At 42.2% G+C, this 20,369-nt stretch overlaps 1 protein-coding gene across 4 annotated transcripts in view; it reads right to left on the bottom strand.

Moving 5' to 3' along the window:
• Positions 1–6,344, bottom strand: part of VSIG4 (V-set and immunoglobulin domain containing 4) — a 32,331-nt gene extending 25,987 nt beyond the window's left edge. For 2 of the 4 annotated variants that reach the window (XM_075259185.1, XM_075259186.1), the window contains exons 1-4: positions 6,259–6,344; positions 2,848–3,204; positions 2,106–2,162; positions 1,063–1,119 (exon numbers count right to left, since the gene is read on the bottom strand). In XM_075259185.1, the coding sequence (XP_075115286.1) occupies positions 1,063–1,119; positions 2,106–2,162; positions 2,848–3,204; positions 6,259–6,313 (526 nt within the window). In that variant the 5' untranslated portion in view covers positions 6,314–6,344. The remainder of the gene's footprint in view (positions 1–1,062; positions 1,120–2,105; positions 2,163–2,847; positions 3,205–6,258) is intronic. The other 2 variants (XM_075259187.1, XM_075259188.1) reach the window with 2 other exon arrangements.
• Positions 6,345–20,369: the final 14,025 nt, after the last annotated feature.

Raw genomic sequence — 20,369 nt, 5'->3', positions numbered from 1 at the left:
ATTGAGGTTTAGGCATGGTTACTGTACAAATATAGGAAAAACTACTATATGCCATCACATGCAAAAAAAAAAACAAACAAACCCAAAGGCAAACCAATGTTCTGTAACTATCCTATTATTGCTTCATAGAAAATTGAGATATCTAGTAAGGTTGAGCCGATCTTGACTTTTCAGGATCGATTTTGAAATCTGATTTCCGATCAATTTTCATTCGAACCCGATCTCAATCCCAATTCCGATCCCAATGCAAGTCAATGGGATTTTTTTTACTAATCGGAGATCGGATTTTAAAAACAATCCTATTCACTATACAGCATGAAATCTAACAATTGAACGCTTTAATTGTTAGAATCCACGCTGTGTAGTGATTTTTTTAAATCACTAAGTAGCCAGAGGATTTTTTTTTTAATCCTCTGGCTACTTAGTCCCCCTGGTGTCCACTTACCTGCAGAGATGGCTGGTCTGGTGCCCGGTATTCTCGTTCTTCTTCGCCTCGCTGCCCCCTGCCTCCCAGGTTAGGAGAGTGTAGGCGGTTACTGGGAGGGGAGATGTCACGTCTCCCCACCCTGTACCCGCCCACAGTCTCCTAAGTCACAAGCCCCGCCTTCTTCCTAGCTCTTTAACACTAACCTTGGAGGCGGGGGCAGCGAGGTGAAGAAGAACGAGAACACCGGGCACCGGACCAGCCATCTCTGCAGGTAAGTAGCTACTAGAGATGTTAGCTAGTCTCCCATTAGAATGAATGGACGCAGCCGGCGCGCAGGGGCTGTGTTAAGGCTGTGTGCCAGCTGCTTCCATTCATTCCTATGGAACCATAGCAGAGCCTTCACACTGAATATACACTCCGCTCAGAATGAGCGGAGCATATACTCAGTGTGAAGGCTAACATTGTTAGCTTTTCCCACAATGCTTGGCCAGTAGCCAATTTTCTCGATCGTCAATCAGAATCCGATCTTTTCCAAACACGATCGCTCAATCCTAATATCTAGCCATGTGCATAAAACTTTAAAGTCTATGCACTCCAACAATGAGATGGACTGTACAAACACTTATTTGTCTTACGTTCTTCAAGTGTTGTGGCAATGATATTTTCTTTGGGTTTCTCAGTTGTTGGTTGTACTAAGATAAAAATCACAAATGTAGGTAGATATTATTATGAGCAATGTCCTGCCACCTCCGCAATGTGATGACATATACAATGTAAGCAGAAGGACCTACAAAGCAAGACCTTAGCACGGCAGCATAGCATATATAGAATACTTAGAACAGGGGGCGTAACTAGGAAAGACTCGGGCCCCCTTGCTCCCTACACAATATAATGCAATTCCCCATTTATTGATCCCCCCCCACATACAGTATATTGCCATAGAGTAACACTGGCCAAGTACAGGTCCCAAAATCCCCATTACAGGTCTCCATATATTAAGTGCACCCATTACAGGTACCCCATACGGTACGGCCCCAACACCACATAGTCCCCCCTACAAAGGCCACTACCTACTGAATTACTGCATCAGGTAACAAATTTTCTTTTACCTATCCCTGCTCCTGTACATGGACACCTTTGCTTAGGTCTCTAGGGGGCAGTGTATATTACACCCTGATGCTCAGTATCACAACATGAAATAACATAGGTTACACAAATTGAGACACATTAACATCTAACATGAGCAAAAGCTGCATATGGTTGTCCACAGGCTATGCACAGACTTGTTTAAAGTTTTTTTGAGCCCCAGATCAATTTTTCATACTGATAACCTATCCTGTGGCTAGGCCATCAGTATGTGATCTATGGGGGGTCTAACACCGGGACCCTGTACAGATCAGCTGGGTGTCAGAAACTATTTTAGTGGATGAGAAGCTCGTGCAGCACCGCTCCTATTGAAGTCATGGAATGGCACATCAGCCCCATCCCCTGTATAGCGGCGGCTCCACTTCCACTATGGGCTGCCAAAACATCCGATCCGTGCAAGCTTTACTCACAAAGCTGACTTAGCGGGCACAAGCTACAAAACGCAACCAGGGGCTGACACCGATTTGAAGTTATAGGTAAAAGATGCAAAAACTATCACGCCAAACACACAGTCATGTCTTTGCAGAATTACTTGTTTCCAGATTAGGGTCTTCTGTAGTAATGTCGTCCGTGGATGTTTCTGAATTTGCTGCGATACCAAAATACACACATAATGACAATGTTTCCTGTGCAGATACAGTTATATATGTTACATTGTATTGCATCACAATCACAAACATTTTGTCACTCCTTCTGCGGATTGACGTGGGATCCAAGTGTCAGAACCCAACCAATCTGTTACTGATGACCTATTCTGTAGATAGACAAGTTGGTAACTGATGACCTAGGTCCTGGACAACCCCTTTAAATACAATCAATCTGTCTATATTCTGCTGTAAAAAGAACCAAAAAACCCCTTTGTGATAATCAACACAAAGTAGCAGATAATTGTAAAGTGGAACAAAAATGGTTACATACATACATACATGGTTTATATTTTAATCAAATAAAAATCTGAAAATTGTGACGTGCAAAAGTCTTCAGCTCCCTGTACTCTGATAACCGTAATAAAATCCAGTGCATACAATTATCTTCAGAAGTCACTTAATGAGTTAATAGAGTCCGGCTGTGTGTAATGTAGTCTCAGTATAAATACACCTGTTCTGTGAAGGCCTCAGTGGTTTGTTAGAGAACACTAGTGAACAAACTGCATCATGAAGACCAAGGAACTCACCAGACAGGTCAGAGATAAAGTTGTGGAGAAGTTTAAGGCAGAGTTAGGTTATAAAACATAAATCTTCAAGATTTTATACATTGAAAAAGACTTAACCTACCTCTGGCCACCTTAAGTATTGACATTTCCTCTTTAGAAATCAAAGACCCATCCTTTTTCTTCCAGGTGACTTTGCAGTTGACGTGACCCCTGTCATCAGTGTCCAGCTTACTGATGGTCAAGGACACAATCCCTGGAGACTTGGATAGTTGGACTCTTCCTCTAAACCGAGTGAGTGGGATGTGGTCTTCTGACTCAATGCGTTGAATGATCACTTCCGTCCCTTTGGTAATTAAGGACCACTCGACCGAATGCTCCTCATAATCCTTGTTTGGTGTGTACGTGCAGGGAATTTCCACTGAGTAACGTCTTACACCAGTCACTGTGTTCTTCATAGTTAGGGCTAGGTCACAAAAAGCTGTATGGGGAGAAAGTTATCATTTTCTTTTTAATAGGAAGATCTATTGCCATAATTCTGCAGTACAGAGAACATTCATACACAACTTACATTATTATTATTATTATTATTATTATATAGTCACTAGAGATGAGCGAATAGTATTCCATCGAGTAGGTATTCAAGTGTTGCATATTGTCAATATAAAATCCAGATCACGCCCTGACGTTGCACGGTGCAATTGGTCGTGCCTTAATTCATCATCGGGAGTGCGGCTGAGCGTAATGGTAACCAAACACGCTGGACCCGTATCCTCCAATCTCACCGTAGAGGAAAACCACATCCGAGAGATAAGTATTAACTAATAAAAAGTGAGCTATGCTAATTACAGAGACAGGTTCACCGACAAACCCTAATAGCCGAATCATCGCTATTATAGATCACATAAAGCCTAATAGCAATGACATAAAAATTACCAAAATGTCATAACGCATCTATATCGATAATGGGGAAGTGGCTTGGTGGCATGGTAACCACAGACACTAAACTTGCGTGCCAAGTCCCACTTTTACCACAGAAGAGTTATTAGCATTATTAGCAGTCACAGGTCCACCGTTATAACCGGCGGACCTTAAACCATGGATCACGGCCATAGTAAAATGTAGAGCCCCCGATGTAACATACTCTGCATGATGTTATAAGTAACAGCTAGAGATGAGAAGGTATTTGATCGAATACTATGGTATTCGAAATACTCGTACTCGATCGAGTACCACTCGCTATTCGAATGGAAAAGTTTGATGCAGAACCAGCATTGATTGGCCGAATGCTATACAGTCGGCCAATCAACGCTGGTTCTTCTCCTACCTTTAGAAGTCTTCTCCGTGCAGCTTCCCCGCGGCGTCTTCCGGCTCTTCATTCACTCTGCCAGGCATCGGGCCTGGGCAGAGCCGACTGCGCATGCCCGCTTGTAGTGCGGGCATGCACAGTGGGCTCTGCCCAGGCCCAATGCTTGGCAGAGTGAATGAAGAGCCGGAAGATGCCACGGGGACGCTGCACGGAGAAGACTTCTCGGAGGATCCAGCCCGACCCTCACTTGTGGACTTGGTAAGTGTAATTTAATTGAACGATGCCTACCCCTGAAACGAGCATTTTCCCCCCATAGACTATAATAGGATTCGATATTCGATTCGAGTAGTCGAATATTGAAGGGCTACTCGAAACGAATCTTGAATCTCGAACATTTTACTGTTCGCTCATCTCTAGTAACGGCATATCGTCGCGCCATAGGATAAGACGCACCTACATTCATTATAAGAGAAATAACTGGGGGATAATGTAACTAAAATCACCGAATCAACCTCCCCCAAGTCCAGCTCTCACCACCGAAGAGGACCAACTATAGGAGGCAAGTATAAATTAATAGTTGACAAGCTGCATTATATACAGTGCCAGGACCACCGTAATACTCTGCAAACATAGATCATTGAATGACAGCCTAATAGATATTGTGGAGCTCCAGATATACGGTAATATACTCTACATGAGGTCATACCGCTATGGAACATCCAAGGTCAGATAATTTCTCAATACCAGATGACCACTAAATGAACCCGTGAAATTCCATGTGAGGCTCAAGCTCTAGACTAAATTACCCCATAATGACACTATAAAGGGGCTCGATGATAAAAATAAATGGTGCATCCACAATTTGAAAAAGGGAATGACATAATTTTGTATTTACAGAGGATCGACTTCAACACCTGGAACGCCCCCTCAGCCATTTGGGCATTACGGAACTCATTCCCTTAGTCAGATCTGTCAGTGGGGCTGCAATAGTCAAAAAGATTGGGATGAACCTGTGGTAATAGCCAACGATTCCCAGAAATGCTCTCATTTCCTTTTTATTTAAGGGTCGGGGCCAATTTTGAATGGCCTCCACTTTGTTATCCTGGGGTTTTATCATCCCTTTTCCTATTGCATACCCAAGGTATCTGGCCTCTTCAAGACCCAAAGCACACTTCTTTGGGTGTTAAATCGGCTGCCTGGAGGGAATTTAGCACGGCTTGTACCTTTGGTAAGTGATTTTCCCAGTCCATACTAAAGATGAAAATGTCATCTAGGTATGCCTAGCCCCTTTGATGGGGCTTAAGGACTCTGTCCATCAAGCTCTGGAAGGTTGCTGCAGCCCCATGTAAACCAAACGGCATAGTCACATAGTAGAATAGACCTTCCGCCATGACAAATGCAGTTTTTTCTCTGGCTTTTTTTTAATGTGGTTAAGTCTAAGGTGGAGAAATACCTGACATGTCCAAAGCTCTAGATTAACCTATTGACTCTGGGCATCGGGTATGCATCAAACTTGGAAACTTCATTAAGCTTATGGAAATCATTGCAAAAACTTATGGTACCATCTGGCTTAGGAATCAAAACAATGGATTTGGACCAGTCACTCTTACATTACTGAATTACCCCAAGAGACAACATATCTTTGACCTCCTTAGATATGGCTTGTCTACGAGCTTCAGGTGTCCGGTATGGTTATGCATCAGGGGTTAAATTGGTGCCAAATCTACAAAAAAATCTGAATGTAAAACATGCAGATTTTGTGACATTTTTGTTTGTTTGCTATACATACTATTTGGATGTCATCTGAAAGGGTTTTGCAAAATGAAGCAACCCCTGACTATAACAATAGTAGCTTCAAAACAGAAATAAACATTGCCAGGAACTATATAAGGAGGTCACACAAATTATATACAACAGATGAAGTAACTTATAAGCGGATTTTGATCTTTTACTGTTGTGAATAATCACAACAGCTTTTGCGCAAGGTATTGGAAGACAGGTGTCAGGGGACCACCATAGACTTATCCTGGTGAATATCGGGGACCAGTCCCTTCTGCCCAGGGATCTTCCCATCTTGCTATATATCATTATACACATAGGATATGCCATAAACATCTAACAAAGCTAGGTCTCTGTTCTCAAGATGACTGTAGATCGCAAACGCCAAGATGGGAATAATCCATAAAATCACATCTGGGATCAAAAGCATCAACATTTGCGACTCACCACTTCTGCCTGTAAAACAAATGACAAACGCGAAGAGCCATTGGATGTGTCCCATGATCCAGCTTTCTGCCACTCTTCTTCTTGGCAAGTCATACACGGCAATGACAAGAAGGATGTGAAGATTTCCTTTTTTGCTTTCTATGTGTCCACGTTTTAGTGATAAAGCTTCCTTCCCTTTTCTCATGTCTTGTGAGATAATAGAAGAGCAAGCATTTCTGATATTGATTTCAAAATATAGGATACTTGTGACCTCAACCCTTTTACCGTCACCGGGGCTGAGGATGGTTTTCTGTCTAGTTTGTGACCTTTTGTATGTATTGTACAATATTCCCTGCTTACAACATGAAAACTTACACAACATGGTGAAGGCTTTGTGCACCTTTGCAACCAACTCAAATAAATAGAAATCGAGCAACTCTGCTTATAGTCTTGGTTATAAATATCCTAACAATTCTGTGTATTCAGCCGTGAACAGTTCATTTGCATATGGAATAAAGGATGCATGGTTTTCATTTAAAACAGAAGACAAGAAACATGTTACATGTGCTGAGAAACAGGTGATCTACTTTGGTCTACAGTTGATTCCCACCAATCTAAATGATAGGCCATCAATGGGGTTGAGCCGATTTTGAGATTTCAGGATTGATTTTAAAATCCGATTTCGGATCATTTTCCAGCCGATCCCGATCGTGAAATTTGCTCGATCCGATCTTTCCCGATCCTGATCGCTCAACCCTATTAATGATATATACATGAATAGGGTTGAGCCAATCTTGAGATAACCTCTGACCTCGATCCCGCCGGAAAAGATTGGGATTGGAATTCTGATCGCGATCGTGAAATTTACTCGATCGCCGATCGGAATCCGATCTTTTCCGATCCTGATCGCTCAACCCTAGTCATCAATTTTTAAAGGTGGATATCCCCTCTAAAAGAGTCTATCATTTTCATACTATTGATATTGTATCCTCAGGATAGGTCATCAATAAGAGATCAATGGTGGTTCAGCACTCGGGAACCAAGTTGATCAGCTGTTTTAAGGGATCTTGTCACTTGTGCGAGTGCAGTGACCCTTTCACTGTTTTATATTGGTTATGCAATGTAGTTACCGTATATACTCGAGTATAAGCCGACCCGAATATAAGCCGAGGCCCCTAATTTTACCAAAAAAAAGTGGGAAAACTTATTGACTCGAGTATAAGCCGAGGGGGGGAAATGCAGCCGCTACTGGAAAATTTCAAAAATTAAAATGGTCAGAGTTTTTGGGTGCAGTAGTTGCTGGGGGAGGGGAGGGGGTGTTTTGGTTGTCTATCTGCCCCTTCCCTGAGCTTGAGTACTGAGTTTTTGTTTCCCCCACTTGGAATTCAGCCTGGCTGACTATAGGGTATCTGCAGTGCTCCTATTAATCCCTTCCTGACGGAACAGGAGCACTGCAGATCCCCTATATTCAGTAGATCGGGCACTGTCAGACACAGGGATACCTAATGTGCTTGTGTTTCACAGTCATTTTCTACTTTGTATGTATTCTAGGGAAAGGAGGGATTTACAACTTTTATTTTTTTTTAAAGCTTCTTTTTTTCCCACTATTTTATGGGAAATTCTATACATTAATATTGCGGCTGGTCATAGACCCCCCCCCCCCCCCCTAAAAAAAGGAGGAGGGTGTAAAGTTACTTTATGGGTCTTTACACGTGCAAGAGTGGTCATGGAATGAAGTATTCTCCCTACACGTACGCTACCTTCTTACTGCTGTGTCCACGTCGTGTAAAATACTGTATACTTGGGTGAATTCTTACTCATATGTTGACCCATATGGTAACATTATTGGAGGAATCAACTTCTTATAAAAACATTGACATTTATTAAAGCTTCATGGAAAAATAGATACAGGAAAACTTCCAGAATAACAGAAATATCATTCAATGTCTTATTAGCTGATATCATGGGAGAAGCTCATAGTTGGGTTTCTGTAAGTTTCCTCTCTTGCAATTTCATCTCGGTTTATGCTTGTTCATCTGTGTGACAAAACCAGACGTGTGTCTGTCAATAAATTATATTCATAGGGCAACACGGTGGTTCAGTCGTTAGCAGTTAGTTAGTGCTGGAGTCCTGGGTTCGAATCCCACCAGAAACAACATCTGCAAGGAGTTTGTATGTTCTCCCCGTGTTTGTGTGGATTTCCTCCCATTCTACAAAGACATACTGATAGGAAAAAAAAGTACATTGTGATCCCTATATGGGGCTCACAATCTACATTAAAAACTAAAATAAAAAATCATTTATATTCATGAGAAGCGGTGTTCCCCAGCATCCTTAAACTCTTTATAACTGTATATGGACAACACTAAAATAGTGTACTCTAACCACACCCATGTACTGTAAGATACAAAAACTAAGAGGAACTATTATATGCCATGAATATTTTAATCAAATAATATTTAAAGGGATTCTATCATAAAAATGCTATTTTTTTGTAGGAATAGCCTTAACCCTTTCCCGCCGATGGCATTTTTTGATTTTCGTTTTTGACTCCCCTCCTTCTAAACCCCATTACTTTTTTATTTCTCCCCAGGGGGTCTGTGCAGCCAAAATGACATGTCCCCTGTATTCTGTGTTTCGGTACGATTCCAGGGATACCAAATCTATATGGTTTTATTTACATTTTAACCCCTTAAAAAAAATCCAAAATTGTGTTAAAAATTTTTTTTCTAAAAGTCGCCATATTCTGACAGGCATGTATTTAACTGTTTTTATATGTGTTATAGGGAAAGGGGGGTGATTTGAATTTTTAATACTTTTTTAAAAAAATGTATTTTTTCTTACTTTTTTTTAATTTATTTTTTGCACTTATTAGATCCCCTAGAGGTCTTGAACCCCAGGGGGTCTGATCACTAATGCAATGCATTGCAAAAAATCATCATTTCTTTTGCAGGCTGCGTAGACCAGCCTGCAAAAGGAAATCACTGCAGACAATCCGGGGAGCCTTTACAAGGCTCCCGGCTGTCATGGAAACGTGATGTCGACCCTGGAGCATGCTACAGGCGCCGGCGATCACCGGCAAAATGGCGGCGCCGGAGGACCACGGCGCCGGAGGGGTTAATGCCTCCGATCAGTCCGGGGACCGATCGAAGGCATTACCGCTGGCTGTCTACTGTGTAACACAGTAGACACCCGGAGGCTAAGGCGGCTGCCCGACTCCCGGGCAGCCGCCATAGTGAAACACCCGACATGTGCCATACTAGTACGGCAGATGTCGGGAAAGGATTAAGAAAGGCTATTCTTCTCCTACCATTAGATGTCTTCTCCGCGCCACCTTTCGGTAAAAATCCCGTTTTTCTTCTATATGCAAATGAGTTCTCTCACAGCACTGGGGGCGTTCCCAATGCTGTGAGAGAAATCTCCAGCGCTGCCTTTATTTTTGTCTGGAACGGCCTCTCCCTGCGTCTTCTTCCAGCGCTGGCTTCAAACTTCTAGGCATGCGCAGTCGGCTCTGCTGTCGGGCCTCCGGTAGAGCTGACTGGGCAAGCCCCAGTTTACTGTGTAAGTGGCCACAGGAAAATTACCACGGGCAAGCGCAGTCGGCCCTACCTGAGGCCTGACCGCAGAGCCGGTTGCGCATGCCTAGAAGTTTGAAGCCAGCGCCGGAAGAAGACGCAAGGGGAGGCCGTTCCAGGTGAAGATGGAGGTGGCGCTGGAGATTTCTCTCGTAGCATTGGGGACGCCCCTAGTGCTGTTTGAGTGCTGCGGACAACCCCCGGTGCTGCGAGAGAACTCATTTCCATACAGAAGAAAACCAGGATTTTTACCAAACAGCGGCGCAGAGAAGACATCTAAAGGAAGGAGAAGAATAGCCTTTCTTAAGGCTATTCCTACATGTTAGGGACAAAAAATAGCATTTTAACGATAGAATCCCTTTAACATTTCCATCTCTTGAGGGTGATATGCATCCATTTGAACCCTCAAGATACATATCATTAGACAATATTCATAGACCATAATTAGACTATATGGAACTCAATTTTCATAATTTTAATTGTCTATATAACAATATTTTTCAGTTTGCAATCAAATATGACATTAATCTTAATGCTTCAGGATACCGAGATGTTTTGGACAATTGAATGTTTCCTATTTGGTTGTACACTTTGAGTAAAGCTTTTTGTTTCCATTATGATTGTTCTCAATTACATAAAGTAAAATCCTTAAAAGCATGGTGGAAAAGAACTTGACTGGTCCACGTAAAACTCTCACCTCAACCCTTCTGAGCACTTCTGGGATGAACTAGAATGAAGATTTTGAACCAAACTCTCTTGTCCAATAGCCGTGTCTAACCTCAAATCTTCATAGAGTAGAGTAGACACTGTTTTAGCTAAATGGTGAAAAGAATATTAAAGGGGTTGTCCCATCTTCCTCTCTGAGCATTTTGCCTGCTGTCTCTTCTTCCTGCAGTAACTCAATGTTATCTTTACATAGAAAGATTACACACTGTCTGAGCCTTTATCAGCAAAATACAATTAGGTATCCTGATAACAGCAGGAGTTAAAGGGGTATTCCCATGACGCTTGTTCACTAACCTGCAGGCTGTTGTGCTCTCTTCACGTCCTGCTTTTCTCGGCAAATTGGTGGGCGGGGTTTCACTTGCACGGGATTGGTTGTAAATGAATTACCACAGTGTGAAGCTGATGTAGCAGAGCTGGATTTGAGTCAGTTTGCATTACCTACAGAGGTAACGGACTCCCTATCTCAGCCCTTATCAGCCAAATTCAATTAAACCGACTGATAAGAGCTCAGATATCCCGGAGCTCTCACCTCCCCTATCTGAGAAGCTCCGCTACTTATCAGACACAAACAGCTTAGAGCTGCTCCCAGCCCCCCCCCCCCCCCCCCCCCTGAGAGCAGGCAGCTATATCACTTGACAAATGTGCAGATAATCCCAAGGGCCATAGAAATGGAGTGTAAACAATGAAGTGAATAAATTAAGATAGCGGCCAAACAAAGCAGTTTTGATAAAGCAATGCATTTAGGGAAAAGTCTTAAATCCACATAAACTAACAGTATAGATATGATCCTTGTGATGGGACAACCCCTTTAACAGCTCAGAAAGTAATACAGAAAACTTAGCCGCCCTCTTCTCCAGAGAGCAATGAGTCATTTGACCCGGGTTAGGCTTGGTGCCTTGACAACACGGTATAAACAATGAGAGGAATAAGGTCACATAGCAGGCAAACTAAGCAGCATTTCTAAAGCAAAGTATTTAGGAAAACTGAATTTACATATGCTAGCAGTATAGATAGGATCCCTGAGATGGGAATACCCCTTTAATACCTATGGATTTAGAATAGGATGTCACAAAAGATACTGTAGGTGTGGTGTGTATGTATTTTATTACTTTTTTTTCCATATAGTGTCAATCTAATAATAATCTGAAGGGGTTAAAAATGATTTGCCTTGCCAAGGTTTACTGGTGGTTTTTAAATACATTTAGAAACAACTATGATCCCAGTCAATACCTCATTGTTGGAGGATCCTTTATCACATCGTTAATACAGATAAGTCTTTGTATTATTTTTGAGTCACAGATTGAATGAATAAACTGACTTAATATTCCCAAATATTCTGACAAATAAGAAAACCTTAAAATATCCCCCAAAATTCAGTCCTGTAGCATTACTGCTTTTATTGCAGTTTCAGTGAAGGTCTACATTTTCAACAATAATGACCACATTGTTGATATCTGCTTTTATGTTATACTTGAAAGGTCTGTGTATTGTGGAGCTACAGTCCGATGGCGTCAGGAAGAATTCTCAAAGACAAAGGGGCAATTTATCAAACTTAGTGTCCCTAGTTTTGTGCTATACGCTGTGCACATGTGTTGAATATCCAATTTAAAGAGCATTCAAACCAATGGGTGTGCTGGCAGGAACCAGAGGGTGGAGCTTAAAGGGATTTTCCACTTTTCAGACCAATATGAAGTGAAAAATGTAAATGTTTGAATAATGAAAAGTTGTACAATTTATCATCGTTTTCTAGATATCTGCTTGCTGTCACTCATTCTGCTTGTTTCCAGTAGATAAAAATCAGTCCATGGCCATGTGATATACAGTCCACGGTCATGTGATGTACAGTCCACAGTCATGTGATATATAGTCCATGGTCATGTGATGGACAGTCCACGGTCATGTGATGGACAGTCCACGGTCATGTGATATACAGTCCCTGGTCATGTGATATATTGTCCACGGTCATGTGATATACAGTCCCTGGTCATGTGATATATTGTCCACGGTCATGTGATATACAGTCCCTGGTCATGTGATATATTGTCCCTGGTCATGTGATGTATAGTCCCTGGTCATGTGATATACAGTCCCTGGTCAAGAGATATATTGTCCATGGTCATGTGATGTACAGTTCACGGTCATGTGATATACAGTCCCTGGTCGATATATAGTCCATGGTCATGTGATGTACAGTCCACGGTTATGTGATATATAGTCCATGGTCATTTGATGGACAGTCCATGGTCATGTGATATATGGTCCATGGTCATGTAATGGACAGTCCACAGTCATGTGATGTACAGTCCATGGTCATGTGATATACAGTCCATGGTCATGTGATGGACACACAGGTGCACAGCTCGTTACCAGGCAGATATCTGATTACTGTGCTGTGTCTATAAAGAACTTTGCACCTGCATTTTCATCACATGATCATGGACTGACCAGTAGATTTTACAGAGCAAGAGTTGTTGAGAAGATTGATCTATAGTGAAAGATTCAGTAGTCAAGGAGTGTTTGTATAAGTGAATGACAGCCCTCAATGTATGCTGTCAGTCATTGATAAGGACCGCCATCTTGACTCAATTTAGAAAAGCAGCCCTATAATTGAGTAAAACAGTCAGTTCTACCAAATCTTTTGCCATCAAACTATATATCAATCTTCTCAGTAACGCCTGCTCTATAACATACTAACTGCAGGTTATACCACAGATTCATGACAGGTTCCCTTTAAACATGGTAGTTTGATTTTTGTGTTTGAGACTGAAAGGGGAAGGAGATTTTGGCTGACAAAACTTCTGTGGTCTATGTTGCTAAGGAAATGGGTGGATGTGAAGTCACAATTGCTTAAAATAAATATTGCTACAGATTTAAATTGAGTCTTATAATTCCATCATGTGATAAATATTTATTAGATTTTGACTATTTTGCAATCTTTATTATGGGTGTGACATGCTTATGGGAATAAGCGGGACAGAAATCATAGAAAACCAATATGGCTAACTACAAGAGTAAGGAGTGCAGTGAGGGATAAAAAGGAACCATCTAAAGTACTAAAACAAGAAAGTAGCGACACAGCATGAAAAAAACTAGGAGAAAAATAAATTGCCCAAAATAGGCGAACGTTGAGGCTGAGAGAAAAGTTGCCAAGGAAAGTAAAACATAATCCAAAATTATTCTTCAATTCCATAAATAATAAGTGAATGAACACTGACAATGTAATCTGGGAGTAATGGTGGAGGAGGATGAGGAAAAAGCACAACTATTAAATGTCTTCTTCTCTACAGTATTTACACAAGAAAATCCAATGGCCGGCAACATGATTAGGCGTAATGTCAACCCTCAAATAAATTTCACCTGGTTAACCCAGGAGGAAGGGCGGCGCCGCCTGCAAAACACTAAAATAGAGAAATCGCAAGGTCCAGATGGAATACACCCCCGAGTTTTGAGGGAATTAAGCAACAGTGTATTTGACTCACCTTCACCCCACATATTCAGGCACTTGAAGGCTCTTGCCACCTGCACTTAAACTTCTTTAGAATTCATTTGGATACGGTGTCCCCCCCCCCCCCCCCTTGCCATAGCTACTAGAGATGAGTGAGTAGTGAAATATTCGAGATTCAATATTCTTTTTGAGTAGAGCCTCAATATTCGACTACTTGATCGAATCCCATTATAGTCTATGTGAAAAAATGCTCGTTTCAGGGGAAACCACTATTCGACTAAAGGAGAGTCACCAAGTCCACGAGTAGCAGGAGGTGAGTGTTTAGGAGGAGGGAAGTGCAGTTGAGGAGTGTTGAGGAGGAGCACTTTGCAGTTAAAGCACACAGACCCCATAGACTATAACGGGGTCCATGTGCTTGCAGCACACTGCTCGCATGAATCATTCGTGCGGGCAATGCGCTGCAAGCACACGGAACCCATTATATGCTATGGGGACTGTGTGCGCTTGCAGTTGTGCTGGTATTCCGTTCAGGTGGGTCCTCCTGTGGACTCCTTCCGGACGGGAGGCATGCGCTAATGTGAACCGGCCCTAAAAGCAAAGTGGAAGGAGTAGGACACGGCACAGGGAGAATGATAGACCCGCAGGATAGTATTGCAGCATCCCTCCTGCAGAACCAGCGTTGATTGGCCGAATGCTGTACACTCTATAGCATTCGACCAATCAACGCTGGTCAATGCATTCCTATGAGTTAAAAGTGCGCTCCAGCATAACGCAAGCTGCCAGCTCTCCTGACTAGCAAAGACGAGCCTGCTGCAGAACCAGTGTTGATTGGCCGAATGCTATACTGTATAGCATTCGGCCAATCAACGCTGGTTCTGAATCAAATCTTTACTGCGAATAGGAGTAGTATTCGATCGAGTACGAGTATTTCGAATACTGTAGTGTTCTATCGAATACCTACTCGATCAAATGCTACTCACTCATCTCTAATCGCTACACCTCTGATTCACATATACCACATATACAATATATGACCATGTTTATTAAAATATGGCTGGACCATTCTACTAAACAAGCCCTCTTATCTCTTGTGTCTCCCTATTACCCTCTTTATAGATTGTAAGCTCTCAAGCAGGGCCCTCAATCCTATTGTTTGATATGTTAATTTCTTTTTCACATTGTAATGTCAAATACTGTCATTCCACTTACCCTTTGCAGAATATGTTGTTGCTATATAAAGTTATTATTGTATTATTTATTATTTATTCTCATTATTAAATTGACACACAAATTCTGATCAAGAAATAACTTTTAGGAAATGGCAAAATCAATAAGATAATAGTACAGGATAGCTTTCTAGAATTCAGTAACAGTTTTCTGACTTGTACAATATATTACTCTATTTCTCGAGAACAATTTGTTTTGTTACATTTACGTCGTAAAGACAATGAACTTGTGAACGCTGCTAAATGGGAAGTTCAGTATTACAGTTTCAGCATTTAAAATCATTGCAAAACCTACAAAGCATTGATACATCTATTTTGTAAACTTGTACAAGAAAAGATATTATATGTGCAAGTCTTCAGAATAGAGAGAGACCCCTTCATCTGGCAGTGAACAAGTTAATGCCTTACAGTAGGAATACTTGCCAAGAACAGTGCTGTATATTGTATAGCGGCTGTACATAGCACTGCAGTGAAGTCACATTCACGTGAATGGAACTGAACTGTCAACAGGCCACATGACTAGTAATGGAGGTTTCACCTGGCCTATGAAGCCCGAATTGGGAGGACGTATTACTTAGATTTGGTACAACCGGCCATTCATTATTTAGATCAATGATTTCTTGAAAAGTCCGAAAGGCATGTGTCTGGATGGAAGACCATAGCAGTTGCACTTGTGAAAATCCCATAACGTCTGAAATATATCAAGTAGATTGCATTTGGCACAGGAGAAAGACTCGCAGGACTGTTTTGTATGCCATATGGAACACTAGGAAAGCCTTATCTTGGTAGGAGCTTACAGGAAGTATTAAGTGAAATTTGTCAGCTGAAATCCACCTGGACATGGAACGTCACTACTACTACCCCCATCCCCTCCATTATACTTACCTCTCCTCTTCCTCCTGTGGGACAGCTCCTCCCTCTTCTCTGACTGCCGGTGACTACAATAGTCCCAGCACTTCTGTCTCTCCCTGGCTCCACAGCACTCTCCGCTACTTTTATAAGAATGCCGGCCTGGCCTGTGTGACGTCTGGGACATCATGAAACAGGCCCACAGACTGCTGGAACACAGGAGAGGTAAATAACAGTGTTTTTCATGTTCCGTCACCTCCCATAGACCTCCGATCACTATACTCGGGGGTCTGAAAAGACCCCAGAGTATAATGATAGCTGTGTATGTTGGGGTTCGCAAGCCCTCAGCCTCATTTACCGATCCCCACTCCTGATCACAGCCACCTCTGCTCCCGAAGAAGAGGGGGTGCAGGTGGCCATGAGCAGGAGCGGGGATCAGGCAGTAAATAGGGCCTGCCTGATGGGGTTACTCCAGCAGGTAATGGCCTATTAAAAAAATAAAAAATCGGGGGCCTTCCAGGCCCGCTAATGTCCTGGGCCCTGTGGCTACTTCTGCTACCCATGGGAGCTTTTCTTATACACACTCATTACTGTCTGCATTTCTGCACTGTAACAGCAGACAGAAGACATGGTGGGAAGAAGCATATGAAAGGAGACAGGAATCTGCTCATCCTTTATCTTAAGAGGAACTGAAGCTGTTTACTGATCTTACCTAAATTGAATCTTAGAGGCTCCCAGTCCTCCCCCCTCTTCCCCAATATACAGACCAGGCTGTATATTGAGCTTTTGGGTTTCTTTGAGGGATGACCTGTCAATGCAGCTACAGGGTTCTGCTAGAATTGCTTTGCCATACATCGTGGGTGAGAGTCTCCTCCTATGGGTCCCCGGGCTTAGGGACTGTTGTGACCCCTATAGCTTCATCACTATCTACACTGTGTGTGATAAGAAACATAACTCCACAAGATGTGCAGGATGTCATCTCATTTTTAGTGCAAATGTTTTCACCTAGATGAAAAAAAATTAACTTGAAACAAAGTTTGTTGCTGATTTTGATGTAGAAAGGCCTCATAATCCTCTCCAAAAATGCAGTGTCAAATGTGTGACAGGACAGTAAGACCTATGGCTGTGCTTGAATTCATGACATCGTAGATCACCCTGGTACAGTGAGGTCTGGAAGCCAAACCACAGTCTCAGAAATGTGGCTGTCACATGGACCATAATAACTTCAGGACCACAATCTGGCTTGAGGCCAAAATAATGGTATTCCTGTGGTTTAACTAAACTCAATATACAGAACCCTATAGAAACCTGGTTGTTTAGTACGGCTGCAGGCGGTGAGGGTGTTGCAGCTGTAGACAAAATATACAGGCACTTGTACAAGAAAAACAAAAAGTGATTCTTGGGGTTATACTCTATTTCCTTTACAACAATGACTCCTTTTTCAAGAGATTCTATCATTACAATCCCCTTATCACGTCGGAATAGCCTTTAGAAAGACTATTCTTCTCCTACCTTTCTTTTTCTGATCCGCGCTGCCGTTCTTGAGAATTTTATTTTTTATTCCTTATGTCTAGATGAGCGAGTACTGTTCGGATCATAGAAATAAATGGACGTAGCAGGCACGCAGGGAGTTAAATAGCCGGCCGCCATCAAAGTGGAAGTACCAGGTGCATCCATTAATTTCTATGGAGCGTGCTGTTTGGATCGACTGATCCGAACAGTACTCGCTCATCTCTACTTATGTCCCCTGTGCTCCCCGAAAAAGTTCCAGAGACGTCTCTGTCTTGTTCTGCCAACGCCTCTCCGTCACATCATCAGCCAGCAGACTGTGCATGTCAGTTCGGCCATTTTCCTGTGGTTGAACGGACGCTTGTGTAAGAGGCCAAATGGACATGCGCAGTTGGCTGTTTGCTGGTGACGTGGTGGAGAGAGGTGTCGGCAGGAGAAGACAGAAGCGTCGCTGGAGTGTCTTCGGTAAGCACCTCTGTGGCTGAACGGACATGAGCAGTCATCTCGGTCAACTGATGACGCGGTGGAGAGGCGTTGGCAAAAGACAGAGGCGTCGCTGGAGCGTCTTTGGTGAGCACAAGGGACGCCCTTGTGCTTTCTGAAGGCTCATTTGCATAAGGAATAAAAAAGAAAATTCTCAGGAACGGATCAGAAAAAGAAAGGTAAGAGAAAAATAGCTGGCAGAAAAAGGAACCTATTGAAGTCAATGGGAGGCTTGTTTTTTCAGCTGTTTTTTGGCTGTCATCATTATAAGTTAGCCATTAAAAAGGTATCACCTACTGAAGATTATCAAGTTTTCTTGTTTTTTTATAATTCTAAACTCTCTTAGGCAGGGTGACTGTGGACACAAATTTTATCTGACGATTCTCCATCATTCTCCACCCTTAGCCTGGTGGTGTATTTGGGATCCTTTTGCAGAATGTTGTGGTAGCCGTGCAGGTTAAATGGAAATTTATTCAAAATTCAAGGCACCCTCACTTCATGGTGGAGTTGATACCTATAGAAAGCAACCATTCATCATTTCCAACAAAGATATGGTTGGAACCAAAAGTCTCAATTGTCAAGCAATTATGAAGGTTCTAGTTAAAGAGAACCTTTCATGTCCTCAGCACACGTGGTTTTATGTACCACTAGAAAGCCAACTGCCCTGGGTGAAGAGCCATTGATGCCGTTACCGATAGCTCTTCACTGTCAGAAGGGCGTTCCTGACAATCTCGCTGGGATCGCCCCTCCTGACAGTAGTGTCCATAGCACTGTAATGTCAGAGGAAGCGTTCCTTACCGCCAAGCGATGATGCTGAGCAATGATTAATAAGACAGTTCCTATAACAGCGTTATAATAAAGGAGGGCACAGTTCAGGCTCACTGGCTGAATACTTAGGCCGAGTTCAGATGGAGTTTTTTGGTCAAACCGCTCAGGACTTTTTTTTCTGGGAGCAGTGTGTTCCGGCTCCCGGGGAAGAAAAAAAAAAAAGAACAGACATGCTCCTTCTTCAGGCCAATTCGTCTGAAGACACTCCCTCCTACTGACTAGGCCCATTCTTTGGGCCTAATCCGGAGCGGAGTGTGCGGCTGGATGCCGATACACCGGGATCCAGTCGTGGCCACCTGTTTTTTGGTCCGGAACCTGAGGCAGCCTCCGCCTCCGGACCAAAAAAAAAAACCTGTGTTCACTCAAGTTATACAGGAGAATATACAAGGGAAGGCTATCTATGAGCAACAGCAATGATACGGTGTCTAGCAACCCAGGTGATACTATATGGGATTAATAGCACAAAACACAAAGTGACATATAAAGCTTTACATCAAGCCAGTATCGTGAACTGTACGGTTAGGAATGTAATATACATAAATAAAATGGAAAATGTAATTTAAAATCAAGTGCCATTAGCCGAAGGACTTTCTATTCTTCGGGACTGCTTGGGGATCCGAAAAACGGAAATCTAACCTGCTTGGAAAGCAGTTACCTGTAGACATCAGACTATAATGGAGGGCGTTGGGTTTCCACCTGAAAAATGCAAGACTTCTTTCTCCACATTTTATTAAAGCAGGTTCAGAGGATAAAGTATCCTTAAAAAAAAAAAACGTTGATTTGGAAAATGCAGAAGGTTCCAGGAAGGTGAACAATTTTGGCAGCTACGGTAAGCAGTAACGTGAAAGTTTTGTAACTGGATTGGAAAAATAAAAGCAGACAACCAAGTTCAATTCTTCAATACTTAAATGTGCAATATGTAAAAATATCATCTAAATTATAAAAACACATTACATTGAATTGTGTCATGGACAGAGCAGTTTACAATCACAAGAGTCACTGAATACAGATATTACGGTAGGTGGTAAAGTAATGCAATTATTATAGGCAAATTCAAGTGTATTTATTCTAAAGTGCGTAAGGAGGGAAAAGGAACATTTTACAATGTGGGCAAAGGATTGCTACTCTGAAACTACAAAATAATAATAATAATAATACATACAATCAGTATGACCAATGCAACAATAGGCTGAATCAAATGAGCATGTGTCCTGTCAATATATACGCATACCAGCATGGACTATAATAGACTGAAATGCCACCTGATAAGAGTAAAATGTGCATAAAAACCAATAGAAGCAACCTAAGCAAACCCTACCACAATAACTACTCAGACTGCCAACACTATACTCAATGGACAAACTGCCCTGTATAATCGGGAACAGAAGTTCTGCCACTTAATCACTGGGAAAAGTCATTTTTAACTACCGTATATACTCGAGTATAAGCCAAATTTTTCAGCACAGGGGTGGTGGTCTATGACCAGCCTCA

Source organism: Leptodactylus fuscus, chromosome 11 (genome assembly GCF_031893055.1).
Source record: "Leptodactylus fuscus isolate aLepFus1 chromosome 11, aLepFus1.hap2, whole genome shotgun sequence".
Lineage (NCBI taxonomy): Eukaryota > Metazoa > Chordata > Amphibia > Anura > Leptodactylidae > Leptodactylus > Leptodactylus fuscus.
This window is presented reverse-complemented; position numbering and strand designations above follow the sequence as displayed.